Source organism: Eschrichtius robustus, chromosome 16, assembly GCF_028021215.1.
Source record: "Eschrichtius robustus isolate mEscRob2 chromosome 16, mEscRob2.pri, whole genome shotgun sequence".
NCBI classification, from domain to species: Eukaryota; Metazoa; Chordata; class Mammalia; order Artiodactyla; family Eschrichtiidae; genus Eschrichtius; species Eschrichtius robustus.
The window spans coordinates 3,897,144-3,921,314 of record NC_090839.1 but is presented as its reverse complement, the minus strand read 5'-3'; the positions used below and the strand labels follow the sequence as shown (position 1 = coordinate 3,921,314).

The 24,171-nt window shown below is 53.1% G+C and overlaps 1 protein-coding gene across 1 annotated transcript in view; it reads left to right on the top strand.

Moving 5' to 3' along the window:
* The first annotated feature begins 14,086 nt into the window (after positions 1 to 14,086).
* PHACTR3 (phosphatase and actin regulator 3) overlaps positions 14,087 to 24,171 on the top strand; it is a 200,905-nt gene continuing 190,820 nt past the window's right edge. The window contains exon 1 of the mRNA XM_068523776.1: positions 14,087 to 14,204. Coding sequence (XP_068379877.1) covers positions 14,087 to 14,204 — 118 coding nt within the window. The remainder of the gene's footprint in view (positions 14,205 to 24,171) is intronic.

Sequence of the window (24,171 nt, the reverse complement as noted above, 5' to 3'; positions counted from 1 at the left end):
CCCCCTGTGCCCGTGGAGACCTGCGTCCTCGTGACTTAATAAAACCAGGGCACTGAGTCCCCCGACCCCTCCTCTGTTTGAGCTTCATTAAGGCAACCTGCTGCCTTTGGGATTTCTTCCAGAACTCAGTTGCAGTTTATTTTAAGGAAAAACACCACTACGGCAGCTCACACCCCTTGCATCAGGCTTCTCCCAGCCGGACTGGGGAGCTGGCTGGGACGGTGGTGCCGAGAGGGGCCGTGTCCCGGTGACTTGGGGTCTGCACGGTGTCCTCTGCAGTTGGGGGGGAGGGAGGACAAGGTGGGGTGCCTGTTGCCCTTTGGAGACTGGTGACCTTGGTTACCTGGGAAGATGCTGATTTTGCATAATTGTAATATTTTCTGGAAAGGTGACTTGTTCCACTGGTCACTGGGTGCGAGTATGTGAATCTTCATGAGGTCTTTCCGGGGATGGAATCCAGGAGTCCTGGGTGCTCAGAGCTGAGCCGTCCCTCTTCTCTTTCCTGCCCTTGGGCACCAGCATCCTGGTTCCCAGGCCTTCAGGTTTGGGCTGGGCCTGTACCACTGGTTTTCCTGGGTCTGCAGCTTGTTCCTGGCAAACCATGGGGCTTCTCTGCATCCATAACTATGTGCCAATCCCTCATAGTAAGTGTCTGTCTGTATGTCTATAGATCTCCTACTGGTTCTGTTTCTCTGGGGAACCCTGACTACTACAGCTGGTGTATTAGTCTGGTAAGGTTACCGTAACAAACTACCACAGAAATTAAATTTCTCACAGTTCCGGAGGCTGGAAGTCCAGAATCAAGGTTTCGTCCGAGGCCTCTCTCCTTGGCTTGCTGACGGCTGTGCCCTCACGTGGCCCGTGTCCTCTGTGTGCGCCCCGCTGTCTCTCCCTGTGTCCAAGTTTCCTCTTCTTCCAGGGACGCCAGTCAGACTGGCTTGGGGCCTCCCCAGCAACCTCATTTAACCTTAATCACCTCTTTAAAGGCCCTGTCTCCAAACACAATCACATTTGGGGGTACTGGGGGTGAGGGGCTTAAGTTCATGAATTTTGAGAGGACTCAGTTCAGTCCAGAGCCCCTGTGAGGTTAGTGCCACTGTCTGTCGGTGGGGAGCTCAGGTGGGCTGTGGGCTGAGCCTCAGGTCCACTCCACGAGGCCTTTGCATGGGAACTTGGGTCCTAGGAGGGAGCTTCCAAGAGACACAGCCTCCGGTTCTGACACTTGTGATCTGGCCTTGGAAGTCACACCTCATCGCTTCTGCCGTAGAATCAGCCCACCCAGATCGGGGGTAGGGAAGCAGACACCCATCTCTTTCAAAAATTTTTTTATTTAAAAACTTTTCTTTTAAATTAACTTTTATTGGAGTATAGTTGATTTACAATGTTGTGTTAGTTTCTGCTGTACAGCGAAGTGAATCAGTTATACATATACATATATCCACTCTTTTTTAGATTCTTTTCCCATATAGGTCATTAGAGTGTTGAGTAGAGTTCCTTAGGCTATACAGGAAGTCCTTGTTGATTATCTTTTTTATATATAGTAGTGTGTATATGTCAATCCCAATCTCCCAAATTATCCCTCCCCCATCTTCCCCCTTGGTAACCATGAACTTGTTTTCTACATCTGTAACTCTATTTCTGTTTTGTAAATAAGTTCATTTGTACCATTTTTTAAGATTCCACATATAAGCAATATCAGATGATATTTGTCTTTCTCTATTTGTCTGACTTTCTTCACTCAGTATGAAAATCTCTAGGTCCATCCATGTTGCTGCAAATGGCATTATTTCATTCTTTTTATGGCTGAGTAATATTCCATTGTATATATGTACCACATCTTCTTTATCCATTCCTCTGTTGATGGACACTTAGGTTGCTTCCATGTCCTGGCTATTGTCAGTAGTGCTGCAGTGAACATTGGGGTGCACGTATCTTTTCGAATTATGGTTTTCTCCGGATATATACCCAGGAGTGGGATTGCTGGATCATATGCTAACTCTATTTTTAGTTTTTTGGGGAGCTTCCATACTGTTCTCCATAGTGACTGTATCAATTTACATTCCCACCAACAGTGTAGGGGGGTTCCCTTTTCTCCACACCCTCTCCAGCATTTATTGTTTGTAGATTTTTAAATGATGGCCATCCTGACTGGTGTGAGGTGACACTAGACACCCGTCTCTTAATGGGGGCCATGCAGACCCATGTGGTGAGATGTGAGGTGGGGTCGTATCCTGGCCATATTTGGAAGATACCACCGGCCACACCATCTGAATGACCCCGGCACCGCCCCCTTCCCAGTTCCCGTGTGGCCCTCGCCGCTGAGCGTGCACGAAAGAGTCGACCCAGCAGCCTGTCTGCTCTCCTTAGAAAGGCCTGCTCGAGGGGTCGGCCTTCCGCTGGCGTCCAAGAACGTGGACTTGGGGAGGGTCCCCTCCCTCTCAGGCTGGGAGAGTGGCTCCCTGTGCTGAACTGTTTGCACAGAGAGTCGGGTGCACACTGGGGCCCTGCTTTCCTTCTGGGGTGTGCCTTCCCGCTCCGTGCGGGCAGAGGGTGCCCACGGGACCAGCCCCCCAAGAAAAACGCTGGGCGCTGAGTCTCCAGTGAGCTTCCCGGGGCGACGACCTGTCACACGTGTGGTCCCAACTTCTCGGTGGAGGAATTAAGTGTGTCCCGTGACTCCACGGGGAGAAGGTTCTGGAAGCTTGTGCCTGGTTTACCCGTGTGTCACCCTCTCGCCTTGTCCCTTTGCTGACTCTGTGCTTCGTGTCCTCTCTGTAGTGAATCACGGCCGTGAGTACGAGCGTACCTGAGTTCAGGGAGCCCCTCTAGTGAGTCCCCAGACCTGAGGGTGGTCCTGGAGACGCCAGCACCGTGGCCGTCTGTTCACGCTCTTCTTAGCGCTGCATCTTTCCCGGCCAGTATCGACCCAGGCCTGCGGCGACCTGCTTACTGTTGTGTGCACACCAGTGCCTGGCACGTGGCAGGTGGCCTTACCGAGAGCACGCACCACAGGTGGGGCTGGGAAATCCCGCCTTTTCTCAGCCCACGGAGAGAGCCATCCTTGGGCTCCAGAAGTTTCTTCCTTCGGACAGCATCTGTTCTAACGCTGAGCCTCTGGCTTCTCTGCAGAGGAGACCCGTTTAGCAGAAAAATCCCCCAATTCAGCAGCACTTTCCCTCCAGAATTGCAGGAAGCAGCTCACAGCCTCTCCGAAGCATCTCTGTTTGAGAGTCTTCCCTGTTCTTCTGAAAGCATGTCATATTTTTAGACTGTTTCGAATTATTTACACAGCAAACTTGAAACAGGTGTATGGAGGCCTGCCTGGGCCCCATTCTCCACTACTGTCCCCATGCACTTTGTACAGGTACTGACAGGCGCCCTTGGCAGGCACCTCCATCCGAATCTTAATCAAAGCGTCCGCCTTACCCGTTTCCCAGTCTGTCCGGGTCCGATTCTGCCACCAGCAGGTCTCCCGGAAGTCAGGCAGGCATCCTGCTGCCTGCATTGTGTGCATCGTATGTTTGGATGGTGGGGTCGCTGCCACTGACCCACAGGGTAAGGACCAGAAATAGACCCTGCCCTAGATGAGGTTTCTGATACAAGTGAAGGACTGTCTCTCTCCACTTAATAGTGTCCAGAACAGCTGTGTGGAAAGGAATGTTATCTTTCCTCTGTGACTAAATCTCTTTTAAGTCCTGTAATTCACACGCACTCAGATAATGAGGATGCCAGCACCCAGAGGCTGCTGCAAATTTCTGTTTCTATTTTTATTTTAACGGCTTTGCTGTCTGTGCTTTTTCCTATAAGCCACACCCAGAAATCATGGTTAAATTAGCTCCAAGTTTTTACCTCTTCGTAAATATTGGGAGGATAAAAAGTAAGAGGAGGGATGCCTTTCACTCATAGAGCAGGGTGATTTCTAACTTGGAGAATTGTGATGAAAGTGACGGATGTTTTGTAATGATCATTTGCACCGGCTTTGTATGGGAGTCACCACGGTGGGAGAAGCCACGTTGAAATCTCCTCTGGGGGGACAGTAATAATCACACGAGCCGGGGCCGGACGCCGGGCCGAGCCCTGTCCTCAGCTCTGCCCCTTCGCCTGCATGTCTGTATAGGAGGTGTGACCCCATTTGACAGATGAGGAAAACCGAGGCTCAAAGAGATGGAGTAACTTGCCCAAGGTCACACAGCTGCCGGAGCTGCACCTGAACCTGGGCAATCGACGTTGGCAGACTCTGGATTCTTAGCCCTTTGCTTGTTCCTGCCTCAGAATTTATGTTCTCTACCTTTTGTTCTGGAAGACAGTGCTAGTGCTTGGTATCTAATACAGGGGTCCTTAATGAACGCCCCAACTCAGGCTGCACCTCGGAGGTGCCTGACTTGGAAACAAGGGGTCTGGTGGTAGGAGAGAGCCCTGCCCTGCAGGTGGCTTTCTGTGCCCCGCAGGTGGGACACCTGGGCGGTCGTCTCCACCTGTCCTCCTGTGTGGTTTGCGCCCTTCGTTTGACTCTTGGGTTGACCTTGGATGTGCGCACATCCCTCTTCCCAGGTGGTCTACGCGGGGTCACCCAGGGTCGTGCAGGGGTGGGAAAAGGACCCTTGGAGTCCGGCAGACCTGCATGACCAGCCCCCGAGCCTAGCCCTCCTGTGGGTGGAGGGTAACACCAGGACTGGCATCCTTGGTCACCCGGGGGGATGAACGGGGGGGATGCGTGTATGCCTTTTCTGTGGCTGCTGAAACGGAGGACCACGGACTTGGCGGGCTAAGTGACACGTGTCTATTGTCACACGCCCCTGTGGGTTAGAGGTGTGGTGGGCTCAGTGGTGCCCTGCTCTGGGGCCCGCGGGCCAGAGTCGAGGTGCGGGCAGGTCCTGGCGTTCTGAGAGGGAAGCCGAGTCCTGCCCACGGGTTGCAGGACCCAGGTCCCCGTTTCCCTGCGGGCTGTTGGGGGGTCCTTCTCTGCTTCCAGAGGCCGCTGTGTTCCCTGGCTCCTGGCCCCCTCAAGGCGCGCCGTGGTGGGCCGCATGCTTCTCGAAGGCCTGGTCCTCCTTCTGTCCCCCTCTTGCTCTTCTGTCTTCCCTCTGCTTTGAGGGCTTCTGTGATTACACAGCCCCGTCTGCATCATCTCGGATAATCCCCCTGTCTTCAGGTCAGCTGATTATAACCCTGGTTCCCTCCGCAAACGCCTTCATGGCAGTGCCTAGGGTCATGTTTGATTGAGTAACCTGGGGCTGGGAATCCGGGGAGATTAGAATTCTGCCGTCCACACTGTGGGTAAGTGGAGTAGCCCGGGGACTGGCCCATAGTGAGCTACTAGGTGCGGACAGGGTGACACCACTGTGATGAGATCCAGTTAAATCAGCTGCGTGAGTTTGTGTTGAGGGAGAGCAGCGGGGTCCAGCTTTGAGGAATCCTGCTATTAAAACAGCCCCCTTCCCCAAATTATAGAGCACGTAAATCAGTTGGTAACTGTCTGAATTGTAACAGTAATCCTGCGTAGGAATTTTTTTTTATTGCAGTTCAGCGGCAGGGTACCTTTGCCTCAGTAGTGGGGGGAACATACCTAGTTACAATGTATCTGGGCTCTGCCCACTACCCTGCATTCTAGGCTGCCTGTGTCTCTCCCTGTCTGAATGTGGCAGCCCCCGTCCACCCCCCTCATCTCTCCGGCCCCTTTTGCCTCCCTCCAGTGGCCCCATAACCTTCCAAGAGAAGGGAAATCCATTCTCTTTCTTTCCTGGCTGGAGACCCTCCTGGGTTTTTCATTCCTCCCAGGATAAAATCTGTTCTCTGCCCCATGGGTCATGAGGCCCTTTGAGTCCTGGGGCCGGTCCCCCACTCTCACCGCATGCCACCCTGCCCCCAGCACTCCAGCTACCCAGCCCCTTCTCAGCCCTTCAGACTGCCCAGTGCTCCCACCCCAGGGCCTTTGCACGTGCTGTTGTCGGGAGGGAGCCCTCCTCTCCCCTTCCCCACCCCCTGCAGTGCCTGGCACATACTATGAATAAGTGAATCAATCAATGAAACCCCAAACAGGGGCCTCATGTTCTTTAGGACACATCTCTTGGATCAAGGCTGGTGGCTCCGTGTGATCTTCAGACCCATGCGTTTCCGAATGCAGGGCCAGCCCCCCGTCTTTGCTGTGTGTTCCAGGCTCTGGTCGGAGCTAGAACCAACCCCACTCTAGATTTCTGCCCCTCCACTCCCTCCTGCCAACAGACCCCCAGGGCCCATTCCCCTAAAATCCTGGGGTTCCCTTTTATACCATGGTCCCCCAGGTAGCCCTTGAAAAGAATGAACCAGTAGGGTCAGAAGCCCCCCAAAACTGCGTGAAGTGCCAGGAGTGATCTCTGCTGCACCCCAAGTTGATGGGCTGAGGTAGCCTCCACTAAACACAGAAATGAATGCTGTTCCCCCGTCTGCCGTGGAAGTCACTGGCACTATTGTTAGTATTCCAGAATGGGAACTGGTGAGCGCACCAGGATATAACCGCCTAAATAACTGCCCCTCCCCCCATGAAATCCCAGTGGAGCCACCAGCTTTAAACTGCGCAGCAGGTTAGGGAAATGTAGGCTCTGAAAGCGATCACAGCTTCTATGAAAATATGGACACAGCCATCATTATTTATAGGTTTGCACAAGTGGATTCTTGGAATTATCGCTCCAGCCAAGGAACTTAGGAAGTATTTTTAAAAGTTTAAAGTACTATAAACCTGGTGCTATGGATTTTCTGTAATTTATGGATCGGGCTGGATGCCGTGTTTGAACTGTGACACGGTAAAAGACTTTGTCTCCCGTTCCTGCGATGGGGTGTTAGAGACATAAATCCGTGTGTGGTGAGGCAGTAAGCCCAGCTCTGGGGTCTCCCAAGGGAGGGGAAACAAGTCCCTTGAGAATAGAAATCCAGTAAACATACTACAGTGTACACGTTGAATTGGAGGAAAGAGAAAGTGTCTGGGTGACAATGACCGTTATTTAAACATGAATTATCTTCTTTTAAAAGTCAGAGTCAAGTGGCTGGACCGTCGGAGCGGTGAGCATAACTGCTGAAGAGCATTGCCAGTTTGCCCTTTTATTTATTATTAAATTCTAATCATCCACGTCTTTCAGAATCCCTTTCTCCACAGTTGTTGGCATCCCATCCTCAACGTGTGTCATTCCAGGGTCACAGGGTGGCTGCTGGAGCTCCAGACCCTGCAGGACACTCGGACAGGAGGCAGGCACGCTGCCATCAGCACCTGCCAGGGTGATGGTGACAGCTGCCTTTTCTGTGTGTCTCTCCGTCCGTCCGTCAGCGGTGTTTCCCACAGAGGAAGCCAGCCCACTCCCTTCATTAGCTAGAAACAGGGCACATGCATCCTCCAACAAGGGAGGTGTATAGGATGTACCCAGGACGGGAGGTCCCCTGAGACTTTCGGCTTTGTGCTCCAACGCACCCCTGACACGCAGAAGCAGGAGCTGCCTGGGGCTGTTTTCTGTCGTTCCTGCAGAGGGCGCCCCCATCCCTCCCCTAGTTTGGCTTCTTGCTCCATATTCTTCTGCCTCCATCACTGCCATCCTATGGGGCCCTCCCGGCGGCCTGGATGTGCTCGGGGCACGTAACACATCAGAAGGCCAGCGTCTTGCACCAGAGGACTTTTTGTGTCCCGAATGCTGGGACCGAATGCCAGCACCCTACGAGGGAGGCCCTTCCCCCACTCACACGCGGGCTTAGAGGGGACACACAGTTAGGAAGTGATGGAACCCCCTCTCGTGCCCGGGTCTTAGACTCCGGCTCTAGACGGCCTGAGCGCGGAAGACACGCTGAGGAGGGCTAAGCCTGGGGACACCCACGGCCGTTTCTCAGGCCAGCTCTGGCTGCCGATGCCTTTCAGGGCCGGGGACCATGGTCCGTGACGTGGAGGCTTTTGTTTTAGAAGAGTTGGGCGTGTTTAGAAAAGAGCCACGTCTGGTATTACATTGAGCACCACCCTGGGTAGCCTTATGGGCAAGGCTGCTGATGGAAACCCCACCAAGGTCAAAGGGCAAAAGAAGCCAAGTTCAAGGCTAGGTCGCCCTCAGGTCAGGGGAAGGTCCCACAGGCCATTGTTGGACGCAGTTCCTTCTGTGACCAGCAGAGAGCGGGGCTCCCCTCCTCACCGTGGGCTCCGTGGGACCTGCTTTGTCTTCACCCTTCCCTCTCCTTTGGCCTCCAGTCCCCACCCTGGGGGATGCCCTCTGGACCATCTTCCATTGGTTCCCTAAGAGCTTGGACAGAGAATGCGGCTGGAGCAGTTCTTTTTAAGTGTTTGAGTTTGCTGGTTTAATTCTGTTCTGTGATGGGTAAGGAAGGGTCCCTGGAGCCTCAGGAGAAACCTCAGGTCTGGAGGGCAGGAGCTGACGTGGGTCCTAAGGATGCTGAGCCCCCCACTTTTGGAGCAGCGATGCGTCGATGCCCCTGTGCGCAATCATTGATTCGGTCAACGGATACCCGCTTCCTGGGCACCTGCAACGCCCCAGGCTTCTGCCTGACAAAGATCCCTGAACTCACGGTGGCGACCTGGAGGGGTCCCAGGTCCTTGGGCCATCAGCTCTGCAGGGGTCGTCGACACGCGAGGGGTCTCCGAGAGCACCACTAGCACTGGTCCAGCTCTTGCCACGTGACCCCTGGGAACGGCCGGGCAGGAGTGACCATGCTCTTTCTAAGATGAGGAATCACAGTTCCAGAGAGGGGTCCCCAGCCTGCGGCTGGTACCAGAGGGCCTGTGGGACCCACAGCACGTGCCCTTTTGTCCCTCCCTCAGCTGGGGTCCCTTCTGTGTCACCAGCTGCAGGAATCCTCTGGAGACCCACTTCTGCCTTCAGCACTTGGCTTTCACCGTGCTCATGACAAGGACCACAAGACACGGCGTGGACTGGGTCCACACCCCCTCCTCCAGCCTGGCTCACACCCTGGCCCCTCACTCTGCCTCTTTCTGGGGACTTCAGAGCTCTGTGCTGCTCCCACCTCATGGCCTGTGCCCCGACAGTTCCCTCTGCCTCCTTGACTTGTCTGATTAATCCCACTGAGACTTCAGTTTCAGAAAGAGCATCACTTGCTCAGACCAGGCTCTGCCCACCCAGGTTGGGCATCCCTCACTCTGTGTTCACTGAAACCAATGGATTGATCGATTGCTTAGTTCTGAATCCTCTCTTCTCTGCAAGATCACGAGCTCTGAGAATTCAGGGTCCAATAACATCTTGTTTATTGTGGTATTCCCAGAAAAATCGTAAGTTTTGTCACAAAATAGATACTCAGGAAATATTTGATGGATGGTAATAATCTGCATCTTTTTAAAATTGAGGTATAGTTGATGTACAATATTCTATAAGTTTCAGGTGTACAGCCTAGTGATTGACAGCTTTTGTATTTTTCATCTGCACTTTGTGTAAGAAGGAAACCAACTCTGGAGACGCCTGTGGGTGGGATTGGACCTCTGTGTGGTCCTTTTTCCACACACCTGCTAACAAGGGGCACGTCTGCGTGTACGGGTGGCTCTGCCAGCCTCAGAGTCACCTCCGCTGAGGTGTCCCCACCACGACTGCCCTGGGCAGAGGAAGGTCCTCCCTTTCCTTCACCACTTCGTGTTTTCAGAAGGGACGAACGAATTTTACAGGCTTCGCCATCTTTGTAGTTCTTTGAGGCAGCTGTGTTGAGGCTGTCAGGGCTGCCCAGAGTCAGCAAATGGCTTTGGGTTTCTGATCAGGGACCAGAAGGGTGACCCCTGGGAGGGCTTCAGTCTGATTCGGAGCCCAGGGCAGGGACAGGGGAGGTTTTTTTTTTTTTTTGCATTTAGCTACTTTATTTATTTATTTATTTTTACTTTTTTGGCTGTGTTGGGTCTTCGGTTCGTGCGAGGGCTTTCTCTAGTTGCGGCAAGCGGGGGCCACTCTTCATCGCGGTGCGGGGACCGCTCTTCATCGCGGTGCGCGGGCCTTTCACTATCGCGGCCCCTCCCGTTGCGGGGCACAGGCTCCAGACGCGCAGGCTCAGTAATTGTGGCTCACGGGCCCAGCTGCTCCGTGGCATGTGGGATCCTCCCAGACCAGGGCTCGAACCCGTGTCCCCTGCATTAGCAGGCAGACTCTCAACCACTGCGCCACCAGGGAAGCCTGGGAGCGCAGAGTCTTAACCACTGCGCCACCAGGGAAGCCCCGACAGGGGAGGTTTAAGTGTCATTGTGCCTAGCAGAGGTGAGGGGCGGAACCCACTCATTCTTCAAATCAAAAGCTCAGCCCAGGTGCCTCTGTGTACCTGGTTTTGTTTTTTAAAACGGCCTTATTGAAATACTTTATGAACCATAAAGGTCACCTGTTTAAAGTGTAAAAATTCCATAGCTTTTGGTATATTTACAGAGTGGTGAAACCATCACCATAATCTTTTTTTTAATTTTTGGCTGTGTTGGGTCTTCGTTTCTGTGCGAGGGCTTTCTCTAGTTGCGGCGAGCGGGGGCCACTCTTCATCGCGGTGCGCGGGCCTCTCACTATCGTGGCCTCTCTTGTTGCGGAGCACAGGCTCCAGACGCACAGACTCAGTGATTGTGGCTCACGGGCTTAGTTGCTCTGCGGCATGTGGGATCCTCCCAGACCAGGACTCGAACCCGTGTCCCCTGCGTTAGCAGGCAGATTCTCAACCACTGCGCCACCAGGGGAGCCCCATCACCATAATCTTATTTTAAAACACTTAGAACCTTTCTATCACCCCAAAAAGAAACCCCTTACTCATGAGCAGTCACTCCCTTTGCCCCCATGCCCCCTCCCTGCCCTAGGTAACCACTAATCTGCCTTCCGTCTCTGTGGACATTTCACATAATGGAATCATATAGTATATACATGTATATTTTCTTTTGTGTGTGTGTGACTGGCTTCTTTCACTTGGAACACTTTCAAGGTTCACCCATATTGTAGCAGGTATCAGTATTTTATTCCCTTTTATGACTGAATAATGTTACATTGGACGGATACACCACATTTTATTTATCCATTTATCATGGATAAATAAAGACCCCCTTGGGATCCTCCAGGCTGGGACCTGCGGACAGCAGCCTCCTGCACCCCTTGTGGGCCAGATCTTCCCAGGCCTCCAGCCCAGGCCCTGGTCTGGGCGTGGATAACTTGGACGGCCCGAGTCTCTCCTGCAGGCAGTTCACCAGATTTTTATTTCTACTGATCAGTAGAGGTGGGGTCACTAATGTTTTTAAACCTCAAACTATTTTTATTATGGATCATTTCAAAGCCAGAGAAAAATATAATGACCAGCTCCATTTCTACCCGACTCAAATCAATATTGTGCCAACATATATGCTGAAGAACTAACATATTTGGTGGTCACCCTTGTCTTCTGTCCCTCACCTCCACGTGAACTCCTGGAGCAAATGCTAAGCCTTATGCTTTTCTATGCCTTTAAGCCCCGCCATACAGTTAGGGGGAGTGGGCGAATGGGCACAACCATGGAGACTGTCCGAAGGGACTCGAAATGGTTTTAGGTGGTACGTACACAGGCGAGGCATTAAGAGATGTTGGCGTCTGTAGACAATTCTTGTGTTCTTCGTCCTCCCCACACGCGACAGGGAGGCTGCATTCCTATCGCTGGAGTGATGGTTTCCTTTAAAATGCATTTAAGGGCAGATTGATTTAAAGAAAAATCTTAAGTCCGTAGCAGTACAGGTTCTGAGTAGGGGAGGCCCTGAAGCGTAGGGGTGGGGGACAGACAGCTGGAAGCCACTGCGGCCACCCCTCTTCTGCCCTCCTCTCGCACGTGCCCCTGGGCTGCCATCCGCACCCCCCACCCGCTGGTCCATCTCTGGATCCGCTGCTGGCCGGCCTACCTCAGGCCTCCTCACGCAGGCGTGGGACGTGCTGATGGCGTGGCTGGGGGCTTCCTGAGACCTGCCTGTGTTTGGGCCGGGACTCGGCACGGCTCTCGGGGGCTGCCGGAGGACACGCTTGGAGAGACCGCGGGCCGGGAGCCTTGGCCCTGCCTGTCCTGGCTTGTGACCCAGGCAGGTGCGCTTGCCTCTCTGAGTTGCCCTCACCCCTCAGGTGGAGGCTACAGTAGCTCACACCTCAGAGGTGCGTGAGGAAGAGATGATGCCCGCCCCCCCCCCCCCCCCACCGCCCCAGAGCCAGGTGTGTCACCGTGCAGCACAGTTTTACGTGGATAAAAAGTATTTAGTAAAACTTCCTACCGGTTTGCTCTTTGTTTCATGGTATGTGTTGATAACTGCAGTGAAGTATTTTGGGGGGGACATGTATTGACTTATTGGTGGCCATTCTCGGCTCTGTCCTCCCCAGCCACTGGAAAACCCATTGCGGCTGTTTCTGCATCTGGATCCCCAGTGCCTGGCGTGGTGCTCAGCGCACGCTGGACTCTGTGGATTATTGGGAGGGAGGGAGGCAGGGAGGGAGGGAGGCAGGCAGGCAGGCAGGCGGGCAGGCAGGCGGGCGGGCTTTCTTTCTGTGAGGGGACCGCTGCTAAGAGCCCAAAGCTCCACGTGCAGTGAGGACCCGCATTTCCCCACATCTCAGTGCTGTCCCTGGCCCTTCACTGGGGTTCACCCAACACGGCCAGGTGCTCCCCCTGCACCCCAGCCCGGATACGAAGAAGCCGCCCCAGGACGGTCCCCAGCCCCTGCCCAGCGTCAGGACCCCTGGCAGGCTCCTCTGAGCCCCGGTTGTTTTCATCACCCACAGTGGGGCTGAGAGCACACCCTCTACCTGGGGTGGCTTGAGGGGCTGAGACAGGATCCTGCCCGTCGGAGCTTCTCCGCACAGCAAGGCCGGGGCTGGGTGCACCCTCCCCCGGCGTCCCTGTGGCCCTGCCACCTGGGGGTCTGGCCCCCTTCTGAGCCCAGGCTGTGTGACACAGCTCCCCTTTCTGTGTCCTTTACTGGGCCTCCCTCTTCTTCATCGTCCTCCCGCCCCGAGCCTTAGCTGGAGATGTGGGAGTTGCCTCTGTTTCTCCCACACCACCATCTAGAAGGGTTAGAATTGCTCATTAGCCCCTTGGGGGACGCTTCTGTAAGTGGCAGCCCTAGGCGGTGTCACCTCCCTTGCCTGGTCTCATCAACTCCATCAAGGAATCTGGGGGAGGCCTCCCTGGAAGGTGCCAGGTGCCCCTCTGCCTCTCTCCTCCACCGCGAGGGGCTGAGGGCCTGGGGGAAGGAGGGCTGGGCAGTGGGGAGGTGGCTGTGGTGGGCGGGGACAAAGCTCCGGAGTGCCCCACCCCCCATCCCACGGTGGCCTCCAGATCCCCGAGAGAGGAAGGGCCCGGGAAACCTCTGCCTGAAGCTGCTTGGGGAGATTACGCCCTGACCTCCGAGGGAGGCACCCTCAGGGTCTCCTCCCCGCCAGCTGGGAGCCGGAGGAAGTGGGATGTGGAATCCTTGTTTCCAGAGCGCGGCTGCGGTGGGAGTGGGCGGTTCAGAACTCAGGATTCAGCCCCCCCCACCTCGGGGCGGGCAGCGTGCAGTTCAGGTATCTGAGACCCCGCCCCATCCCCACGCTGGCTCTCGCTCCCCTCTCTCGTGACGTCAGGCTCCTCTCGCGCGGCATGATGGGAGAATCCTAATGTTTTCCAACAGATGCTCCAAGAACAGCTTTCAGATTAAAGCAATCGCCAGAGCAAAGACTCTTCTTTTTTCCTTTTTTTCCCCCCGGGGGGTGGGAGGTGGGGTGGGGGGAGGGAGCGCCCCTAGAAATTCTCGGGCATCACCCCCTGCCCCAAGCACGCAATAAACACTGACAAGAAAAAGTTTTTATTTCCTGGTTCAACTTTTTTTTTTTTTTCCTGGAATATAGACTGAAGAATGGGAATAAACACGAATAAATAACAGAGCGAGGCCGCGCACGCCGGGATGCGCCTGGCTGCAGCCGCGAGGCTATTGTCTCACCGCCCTGAAGCCAGCCCCGGCCTCATCCTCCGGCTTCTTTCCTTTCCCTGTCCTTTTTGATTTTCCTTTTTTAAAAAGACGCCCCCTCCAGTCCCCTGGCCAGTGACCTTGGCCTCCTCGGATGCTCTGATTACACGCGGCTCCCTCCAACTTGCCCCCGCGCCGGCCGGGCCCATGGCCGCGTCCGAGGACGGGAGCGGCTGCCTCGTGTCGCGGGGCCGCTCGCAGAGTGACCCCAGCGTCCTCACCGACTCCTCGGCCACCTCCTCCGCGGACGCCGGGGAGAACCCAGGTAACGGGGTGGGCGGGGGAGGGCGGGGAGGGCCGGGGCAGGGGGCGCTGGGCTTAAGTCCCCGGCGCTGCTGCGCGCCGGGGCTGCCTTTGCGGAGCCTCGGCAGGACCCGGTCGCTCAGGCTCCCCGTAAGGCGGCGGAGCCCTTTGTCCGGGGAGGACTCCGCATCTGCCCTCCTTGCGGGTTGGTGGGCTCTGCTGGCCCCTCCGAGGGGCTTCCTTTCTTTGGCTGCTGACCAGCTGGGGGCCGGGGGTCAGACCTGTGGCCGCCTCTACCAGCGCCGGCTCCGAGCTCTGCTTCCCTCCCCCGCGGCCCCAGCTCCGGTGGCCCCGGCGGCCCGGCTGGGGCATCCCCCGCCCGGGCAGGGCAGCGCTTATGCGGCCGCCGCGCAGAGGGGTTCCGCGGGGCGCCCAAGTCGGCGGGGCCTGGCGCACCTGGGCGCGCCCGCCCGCCTCCCGGGACAGGTGTGCTGGCAGAGCTGCCACTGGGAGATGAAGGGCATAGCGTGCGCCAGGACGGAGCCTGATTTCATTAAATTATATGGACTTCGTTCATTTCCCCACCCCCCGCGGCAGCGTCGATTGTTTAGGTGATAAATCCGGTCACAAAGGAGTCTATACGTCTTGATTGATTACTTTCCAAAGAGGAAGAAAGGCCTAATAAAGCAGGAGGGGGGGGGGGTGGGAGGTGGGCTGTGCGCCCCGTCACCATGGAGACGCAGGAAGCAAAGTGATCATTAAAACCTTTCTCCACCAGAAGGCAATTTTCACTTCACAGGGAGAAGTCTTTGCTTCTGAAATGTAGGGTTCAAAAAAAGAATCAAAGCTGGTGTTTTGGTATCACGCCACAGGACTCCATTCGAATCTTAGAGAAGCACCATCCTGTCACAGGTTCTGTTTTGACAATAAGTTGCTCTTACCTTCCTTTGAGGATTGTCCCTCTCTAAATTCACTGACCCCAGATGGAGACTTGATCACGCTAAATGGTGGGCATCAAACTCCAGATACTCCCTGGGGCTGGGGTGAAGCGGCTTTGTGGGGAGGGATTCCTTCACTTCGCTGGAACACAGAGGAGCTTCACTATTTAACGGCAAAGAAAGACCGGTTAAAGGCAGCTCTGTGGGCGCCAGGGCCCAATCTGAAATTTTAAACAATAAACCCATGCAAGGCTTGTAAGATTTCTTTGTTAGGACTATTGACACTGTCATTTGGTCAAACTAAGGTACCCACCGGAGGAGATCCCTGGCTTTTTTTCTATCTGGGAGGGCAAGTTAATTTCCTTGGAGTTTCAGGCAGAGGCAGCTATATGCAGACCCCTAAGGCTTTAATTAATCCATTTATTAGAAATCGGGGATTAAGCCCTCAGCTCTCCATGATGGATTGGTTTTCTCTGTCTTGAAGATGCACATCCGTGATTGTTCCAATTATGGAAGTTGAGTGGCTCGTCATGAGAAAATCCTTTTCAGCTCCTTTTGTCTCCCTGACAGTAAAAGGAAGCAAACTTGAAACAGGAATTATGGAGGATTTAGCTTTTTGGCTGTCTGTGAGTTGATGCCTCCGTGGGTGGAAACGGAGTGCTGGACAGGTGTCTCGTGCCGGTCCACCTGGGAGAGAGGTGGAAGGGCTTGGATGTCCGTGATTAAGTGATACCACGGGAGGCTGAAAAGCCCGAGTTAGTCTCTGGTTCAGATGCTCAAAATGGGACCCAGCGAGCAGATGCCTGAGGTAAAAAAGTCTCTAGTAGATGTAATTCTGTGAGTGGTAGAACCTCACTAAAAAGCAAAAATCAATGAAGTATTTAAGGATTGTGTTAAGCACAGGAGTTCTGGTAGAAAGAGATTCAGAATCTTCAAGTTGGAAGCGACCTGGGAGCTTGAAGCGGGAAGGGTGGATTAGGGGAACATTTTCTACAACTGCTTTGCTTGGTTGGCTTGGCATGTGTTCGCATGCCTCTTTTGATGGGAGACTCACTTCTTTTTGATGCAGTGCATGCTCCTCTTTGGGCAGACCCATTTAAAAAGTCTTTTTCAAATGGTTTGGGAAGGTCTGCTATCAGTCAGTTCTGATGTGATCTTCTCATGATGCATGTTACCTGGGTTTTCAGAGAGTCTGGTGTTGTGAGTTAGTTATCGCACCCACCTGAGTCATTTCTTCACTAGGTTGAAGAGTCCCAGCCCTTCATCTCCCTTGCCCTGTAGGACCTCTCCCATTTGTCCGCCTGCCGCTCTAAAGAGCTACTCCTGAAATGTGAAGCTCACGAGCCAGCTGTGGAATAACCCGGTGCAAAGTCAGATAGAAGCGTCACCTCCTTCCATCTAGATTCTATGGTTTTATAAATACAGCCCAAGGTTGCATGTACCCTTTCCCCCTCCAAAATGCATCCTTAATGCATCAATATCCTCACCACAAAAACTCAGAACATTATGGGAAAGGTAAGCAATGACACCCCTTTCTGTCACTCCCCAGAGGTTATCTCTGTGATGAGTTCGGTGGAGCATCTGGACCTTTTCCAACATGTTTGTATCTACAGGTTTTTGGGGAAAGGCATTTAAAAGAACTCAAGTGGTAACACACTGTATGGAAGGTTCTTCGATGTGGGTTTCTACTCAACACTGGGTCTCGGAGATCTCCCTTTCTTAATAACCACATAGTGTCCCAGGGAATATATTTTTCTCAGTTGAGCTATTAGATATTTGTGTTTCCAATTTTTAACTATTACAAGCAACACAGCAGTGGTCATCCAGGCAAAGCCTCCTTGGGCCCCTTTGTGAATTTCCTCTAGGGTATGTCTGGGTCACAGGAGACTCACATTTAAAATTTTTCTGATATTGCATCCTCCTGGAAAATGGACCATTGATGCTTCTTCAGAATCTTGAGCGCACCCTTTCCCCAAAGCCTTGCCAGCACCTGAGGTCATCCATCTGGTTTTCTCTCACGCGAAGGGTGACAGGGGGTGTCTCGTGTTTATTTGTGGCTCTTTGATTGCTGGTGAGCGTGAGCATCTTTTCGTGGCCTTATTAGTGCGTTAAATCTCTCGGCGGCCAGGGACTGCGTGGCAGGGAGGAAAGATCTCCCCAGAGGGTCACCCTAGTGCTCTTTCCACATCGTTACTCCATTCACGATTCTTTTGGCAGATTTACAGGGTTCTTCACTGCAAATCCTTACTCTGTACCCACAAGCATGGTTAAGATTTTCCCCAAAACTTAAAATTTAAAAAAGGCAACTCGGCATCCCATCACCTTGCTTCCCTCCGAGGGGTTCATACTCGCGAGGAGAAGTTTTGCTTTTTCTCGTTCCATTAGCCCTCAGGCCATGGGATGGGCTCTGCCCTGGCGTTGGTCCCATGTGGACCTCCTTCTGGTCCAAACCCACATCACCTCCTCATCTTGTCCCTTCACTGCTCTTGCCCGCTCATCCCCCGCCCCCCCCGCTTCCTGACACCCTCTCCTCCCTGGGTTTTCCGTGCATCCCGCGGCACCTCTTCCCAGCCCATCGCATGGGGGTCCCCACAGGGCCTTCCTCCTCCACTCTCAGCTCTCTTCCTGGTTCCCAGATGCCAGGACCAGAGACTGAGCCACGAGTCATCCTGGACGGCTGTTTAGAATGTTTCCGTGGGGACTGGCAATTTGTCTTTTTAAAGATTCTGCTGTGCAACCAGGTGGGGGACCCTTTGATCTAGAGCGGGTTTCTCAGCCTCAGCACAGTCGACGTTGGTAATGGGATCCTTCTCTGCTCTGGGGGTCGTCCTGTGCCTCGTAGGGTGTTCAGCAGCCTCCCTGGCTGGCATCTGTCCACTGACAACAGTAGCACCCCAGTGCCTGGTTGTGACCATCGAAAAGTGTCCTCAGACGTTGCCAAATGTCCCCTGGGGGCAAAATCTCCCTGGAGGACTGCTGATGTAGCTCTTTCATTGTCAAACCCTAGCATGTATCAGGATCACCTGCAAGGGTCATTAACCGCCCCCCCCTCCCCCCCCAGTGTTTCCAGTTCAGCCTGTCTGTGGTGGGTGCCGGTGATGTGCATTTCTAACACGTGACCAGGTGATGCTGATGGTTCGGGGCAGGTGACCACACCTGGGGCCCCGTTGAACCTGGTCCTTAGCCACGGTCTCAGTCTCTGCTGACAAGTTCCGTGTGTGTCCCATGTGGGACCTGCCCTGACCTGTCTGGCTCCTGAGCTCCGGACCTCTGGGTCCTGCTGACCTCTGCTTGCTCAGGTCTCGGGCTGATCTTACCTCCTCAGGGGGCCCTCTTTGTTCACCTGATGAGACAGAGTAGCTACCCTGCCCCCACCGCCCAGATCCCCTTCCTCCGTCCCGATTTGCTCGTGATTCTCATCAGCACCTGGGACTCTGGGCTCACTCTCGGTGGGCCGTGCTCCCTAGGCCAGGAGCACAGCACAGACTTCGCCCGCAGGAGGCCTCGGTGAGCACCTGTGGAACCAGGCACAGTGTCTTAGTGGACGAGGCCTGGGGCTGGCCAGATGGCTGGCCAGGGCCTCCGTGGATAAGCATCTCGGTGGCAGCCCGAGAGTGGCTGGCAGGTTGGTGTGGAGGAGGCTGGGACCGCGTCTTTCTGCAGGGACAGATCCACCTCTGCTCGTGGCCTGGAGAGGGAGAAGCCTCTCGGCATCCACTCCCCTCCTGAGCTGCAGACAGACTCACAGACACATCCCCACCCCAGACTCCAGGCTCAGGCATCCCTTTGCCTGAACCTTCTATTGGCGCCCCAGCGCGGGGTGGGGACGAGGGGGTCGCGGCCTGCTTTCTCCACGGCGTGGCTCTCCCTGGCTTCGTTCCTTGCACGTTCCCTTGCTCCGGAGTCCTGAGTTTTGGGGATCTCACTCTTTCACAGTGTCTCCATGGCTTAATTAGCAGTAGAACTATGCAGTAATTACCTTGTCAGCTTCTTCTTGGGGGTTATTAAAAATAAAAGCTGCATGCTTAAAGAAATATGGAGTTTAGAAAACTTAGAATTTTTTCTAGTTACGAAAGTACTGCGCGTCCCTCATAGAAAATGATCGGAGGCTTTTGAAACTTTGTTCCTCAACCCCTCCTGACCCTAATGCGACACAGAAGGCAGTGACAAGAGACAGCTTCATCCCTGGGACCTTCCCAGGTGCCAGGTGTGGCTGTTCAGCAGAAAGCCAGCCACAGTCAGAGCCCAGGGTCTACCTCCCGCCCCACCCCATCCCTCTTGGTCACTTCAGCCACTTTCCTTCTCCTCACTGGTCACTCTTTGAAATGATCTCACTTATTTGACCAACTAACTTATTCTCTGTCTCTCCTGCCACATAGCATTCAATACAGTAGCCACTAGCTACTTAATGGCAATTTAAATCTAAATGAAATAAATTAACCTTAAAATTTTCTTTCCTCAGTTGCACTGGTCACATTTCAAGTGCTCAGTTGCCACGTGTGGCTGGCGGCTGCCATGTTGGATAGTGTGGATCTAAAACATTCCATCCTTGGCGGCTCTGTCAGATGGCACTAGTCGGTGGAAGACCTTGAGGGCAGGGCCTTGTCCCTTGTCCTCTTGGCTGTGCTGCCCTTGGCTGTTCCCCTGTGGATGTTTGTTGATTGAATGGATAAGTCATAGTGTAATTGACATGGTCATAGAGCTCTTCTGCTGGAGCCCCGTGGCTGATCATCTCATGCCCTTAAGGGGAGGACACCCAAGCAGAAGTCATTTCTTATCCACACAGGATTAATTTATTTCAATTCATTGAGCTCCTCCAGAGAACCTAAAATGTGCCATGGTTGGCCCTGGCTGGATGGGTCTCTTTGACAAAGAGAACAATGACAACCGAAGAGATTCTTTGCCTGGAATTGGATGAAGGGGTCCCAGACCTGGCTCTGCCACATACACGCTGTGTGACCTTGGGCAAGTCATTTCACCTCCGTGAACCTCCATTTCCTGGCTGTAACATGGTGGTGGGTAATGTCCATAACTCCAGGTGGGGGAGGGTTACTGAGCTCTTGTCTGTAACAGACACTAGTCGTTGGTTTCACAGCTGTGAAGAGGCAAGGCTCTCCTAGGACATCCCCTAATCGCCTTGAGATAATTCCATCTTCTGTGAATGAAGTCGGAAGGGTGCAGACCCTGTGATGAAGACGTAGAGACAGCCTGTGGGTTGATCTGCAGCCCCTCCTCTAACTGGCTCTGTGTCAGGGCCAAGCTGGTCAACCTCTCTGGGCTTCCTCCACCTGTGAAATGTGAGTTAGTGCTGTGTGGACCTGGCCGCGGTCCCTGCGAGGACTCAGGGACCCACGCCCCTCCGTGTCTCAGAACAGTGAGGCCACAGGGTCCGTTCTCAGGAAGCGGTGATGAGAAGGAGGGGGAGGGTTCCGGTTCCGATCCTGATTCTGGTCTACCCAGAGGGCAGCAGCGGCGTGCCGTGTGGACATGTTGGTTCTAACAGTCTTCCCACCAGCCCGGGGCTCCTGACCTCACCTGCCCTTTCCCACACTGACCCTTTTCTACTCCTCACAGCCTCCCTCCCTGCCCGGCCCCAGGTCCATCCAGCCATCCTCATATGCTGCCCCCCGGCCCCCTTCCTTCCTCCCCCCAACCCCCAGCTGCAGTCCTACTGGAGTCTCCCCACCTTCTTTAAGTTATTGACTTTGGTCCTCTAATTATGGGATAGCACATTGGTGGTCTTGAAATCAGATTTGAATGTGTATATATATATATATATTTTTTGATTGTTTTATGAATTTGGTGACCTCTTAGGGAAAGGTGCCTGTCTTGAAGGACACAGGTGACTCATTTTAACACTAGGCCTGGGAGTGGCTAGACCACCTGCAGGAGGCTGCGGGTGTGGAGGATGGGAATGTTCCAGGCCCCTCACCCATGCTTCTACCAGAGCATCATGTATGGGGTGGATGTCAAATGTCACAGGAATAGAGGCAAAAGGAAAACGTTTGAATATCAACAATGTATATCAGAGGTTTTGAGACCTACCGTTATTGAATTTGAGAGCTGGGATCTATTCCGTGTCCTATAAAATGGTTTAACCCAGGCCCCCAACTGCAGTGTCCACAGGGGCTGGTACCCCCGAAAACGGCCGAGTCAGGGAGTGGGATTTTGCACAGAACTGTTATCACCAGGCAGGAATGTGGTCCCAGGGGGACCCGAGCATCCTATTTTAAGAGACATGCTGGAAATCCAGATTTTTACGCGAAATGTGATTTTTAAATATTAGCAAGTTTGTCGGTTAGGGATTGGTTTGGCTTCATGTAATAGAAAACCTAAGCAGTACTGGTTACAACAAGAGAGGGGGCATTTTACTGTCACCGGAAGTGCGGGCAGCACACCGGCCTCCCTGTCTCAGGGTCAAGGCTCTGCGATTTCCTTGCCGGCTCCTGGGAACAAGAGGGTTGCTGTAGCTCCAACAACACGTACGCTTTCTAGGCAGGAAGGAGGGGATGGTGACGGGTGGAGGCGTGTCCAGCTGCTTGGTCCTGACCTGGCTTTCCTGGGAGCCCCGCCCAGTGACATCCGCTTACACCTCCTTGGCCAGAAGGGTGTCAAACAGCCACTCCCACCTGCAGGGCCTGGGAAATGGGGCGTTTGTTTGTTTGTTTTTTAAATTGACTATATTTATTGCAGTATAGTTGTTTTACGATGTTGTGTTAGTTTCTGCTGTACGGCAAAGTGAATCAGCTATATGTTACACATATCCCCTCTGTTTTGGATTTCCTTCTGATTTAGGTCACCACAGAGCATTGAGTAGAGTTTCCTGTGCTATACAGTAGGTTCTCTTTAGTTATCTATCTTATACATAGTATCAATCGTGAATATATGTCGATCCCAATCTCCCAATGCATCCCACCCCCCCCCCCTTGGTATCCATACGTTTGTTCTCTACGTCTGTGTCTCTATTTTTGCTTTGTAAATAAGATCGTCTATACCAATTTTTTCAGATTCCACATATATGCGTTAATATACAATACTTTTTTTTCTCTTTCTGATTTACTTCACTCTGTATGACAGTCTCTAGGTCCATCCATGTCTCTACAAATGACCCAATTTGTTTGTTTGGTTTTCTTTGGTTGTTTGTTTTGGGTATGTTCACGGCTACCCCTAATACGAGCAGGTTCAGAAGACGTGAAGAATGAGAGTGACTGCCGGGTGGTCATCTACTGTCCTCCTCACTTAAAAACAAAGCACGTGACCCGAGCCCAGCACATCTGGGGCTGCATGTGGCCGGTAGGCCACCCTTGGAAAGCTCACGCAGAATCTCAGGGGAAGCTGAAGCACTTTTTATACTTACGATATTTCTTTACCAAGAAATTGAATGTTGGACTAAGATGTGTGACTCAAGCCTGAACATTATGTCCATCCAAATTGTATTTAATAATATTTATCCCGGGAACAAGACTGACCCTCACAGAGCTGACAGTCTGAAATCATCAGTGGCTGGAGTGAAAATGTGCTTATTGTCAGCTCTGTGTTACACATGGGGCATCTTAATTTTATTTACTCTTCCTCCAAACCCTTGAGGTAGGGTCAGAGGGTGAGAGGGCCATGGGCACATGTGTATGAAGAGCAGTTTGAATCTAGGTGAGTTTAATGCCTGGCCCACTCGGTATGCCCCGCCCACCCTGCATGCCCCACCTACCCTGCCCCGCCCACCCTGCAAGCTCCACCCACGCTGCATGCCCCCCGCTCACTCTCTGCCCTGCCTGCCCTTTACTGGCTTCATTATGCATCTCACAGGAAGGCCGCCTGTGCTTTAGATGAAACAGATCCCTGTGTTTATCCCCTTCCTGGTTCAAGCCACCTATCCCACAAATGCATGCATGTCTGTAGTCACATAAACACACAGACACAAGATGTACTCTTCATTTTCCCAGTTCATTTAACTAGCATGGGCACTAGGACAAGATTTATTTATTGAAGGTCAGGCAAGGTGATGGCAGAGAACCAGCCGTGGGCAGAGTTGTGGAAGGTCCTGTCTTTAATGGGCTGGGGCGAGTCATTTGGGTGGGTCTCTTGGCAACACACCTTATCTCGTGGCCATGACATAAGTAGACTTTGACATCCATTAGTCAGCAGTCAGAAAATGAATTTGCCAAGACCTGAGCGGAGGGGTGGGAGCTGTGGCTATAGACTTAATAGATATGTTTATTACACACTGTTATGCAGCTGTTTTAAATGTAACACTTTGTTAAAGTTGCTGGGTTGGTCTTAATACTGTTACTCATGAGTGGTATTGTCATTACTTAATTTTTTGGTCCCATTACTTCTTGGAAGTTTGTATCCATGTGCAGACAAAATTTTTGCCTTGTTGTAATCAGTAGCTCAGGGGATTTAAATAGTCAGGAAGATCTGCCAAAAATGATCTTTCTGCGCTTCCCTTTGGCAGGAAAACATTGTCTCGGGCAACGTGAATTGTGGGGTGACTGTGTTTCCGCAGTCACATGAGTCAAGTCATTGCTGACCTTGGCTCATTTGTCAGCAGGGTCTTTTGTGCAGAGCTCCCCAGAGCTCGCCAGCGTCGGGGCTGTCCCAGCCTGAGCGTTGCTCTGTGGGGTCCCCTTGGCCTTGCCCCACCTTCTCTATTTTCCTGTTATCCTCCAGGTGACCAGGGATACAGTCTCCACAGAGAGTGGTAGAATATGGTCCTCCTTCAAGTCACATTTGTTTGCAAACAAAAGAAGATGGGCTTAAAATATTACTAAAGTAGTTGTGGTCATCCATTGAGGAGACACAGGTGTGGCAAAAGTCACTAAGGTGGGATGGGTTTAGGTGAAATGGGGCATGGTTTTGTACATTCTTATCATTCATTCCTACGTGTTTATCTGCTGACACAGGAAGCGCTGCTGTGTGCAGGGGTCGTGGTGTGCGGGTGATGTGAAGAAGTATTGCCCCTCTTGGAAGCTCACCCTTTGGCTAGGGGCATACCGTTTTGACTTGTAAAATGACAGGACACGTATGTAATAAGTACCAGACCTCCCACATTTG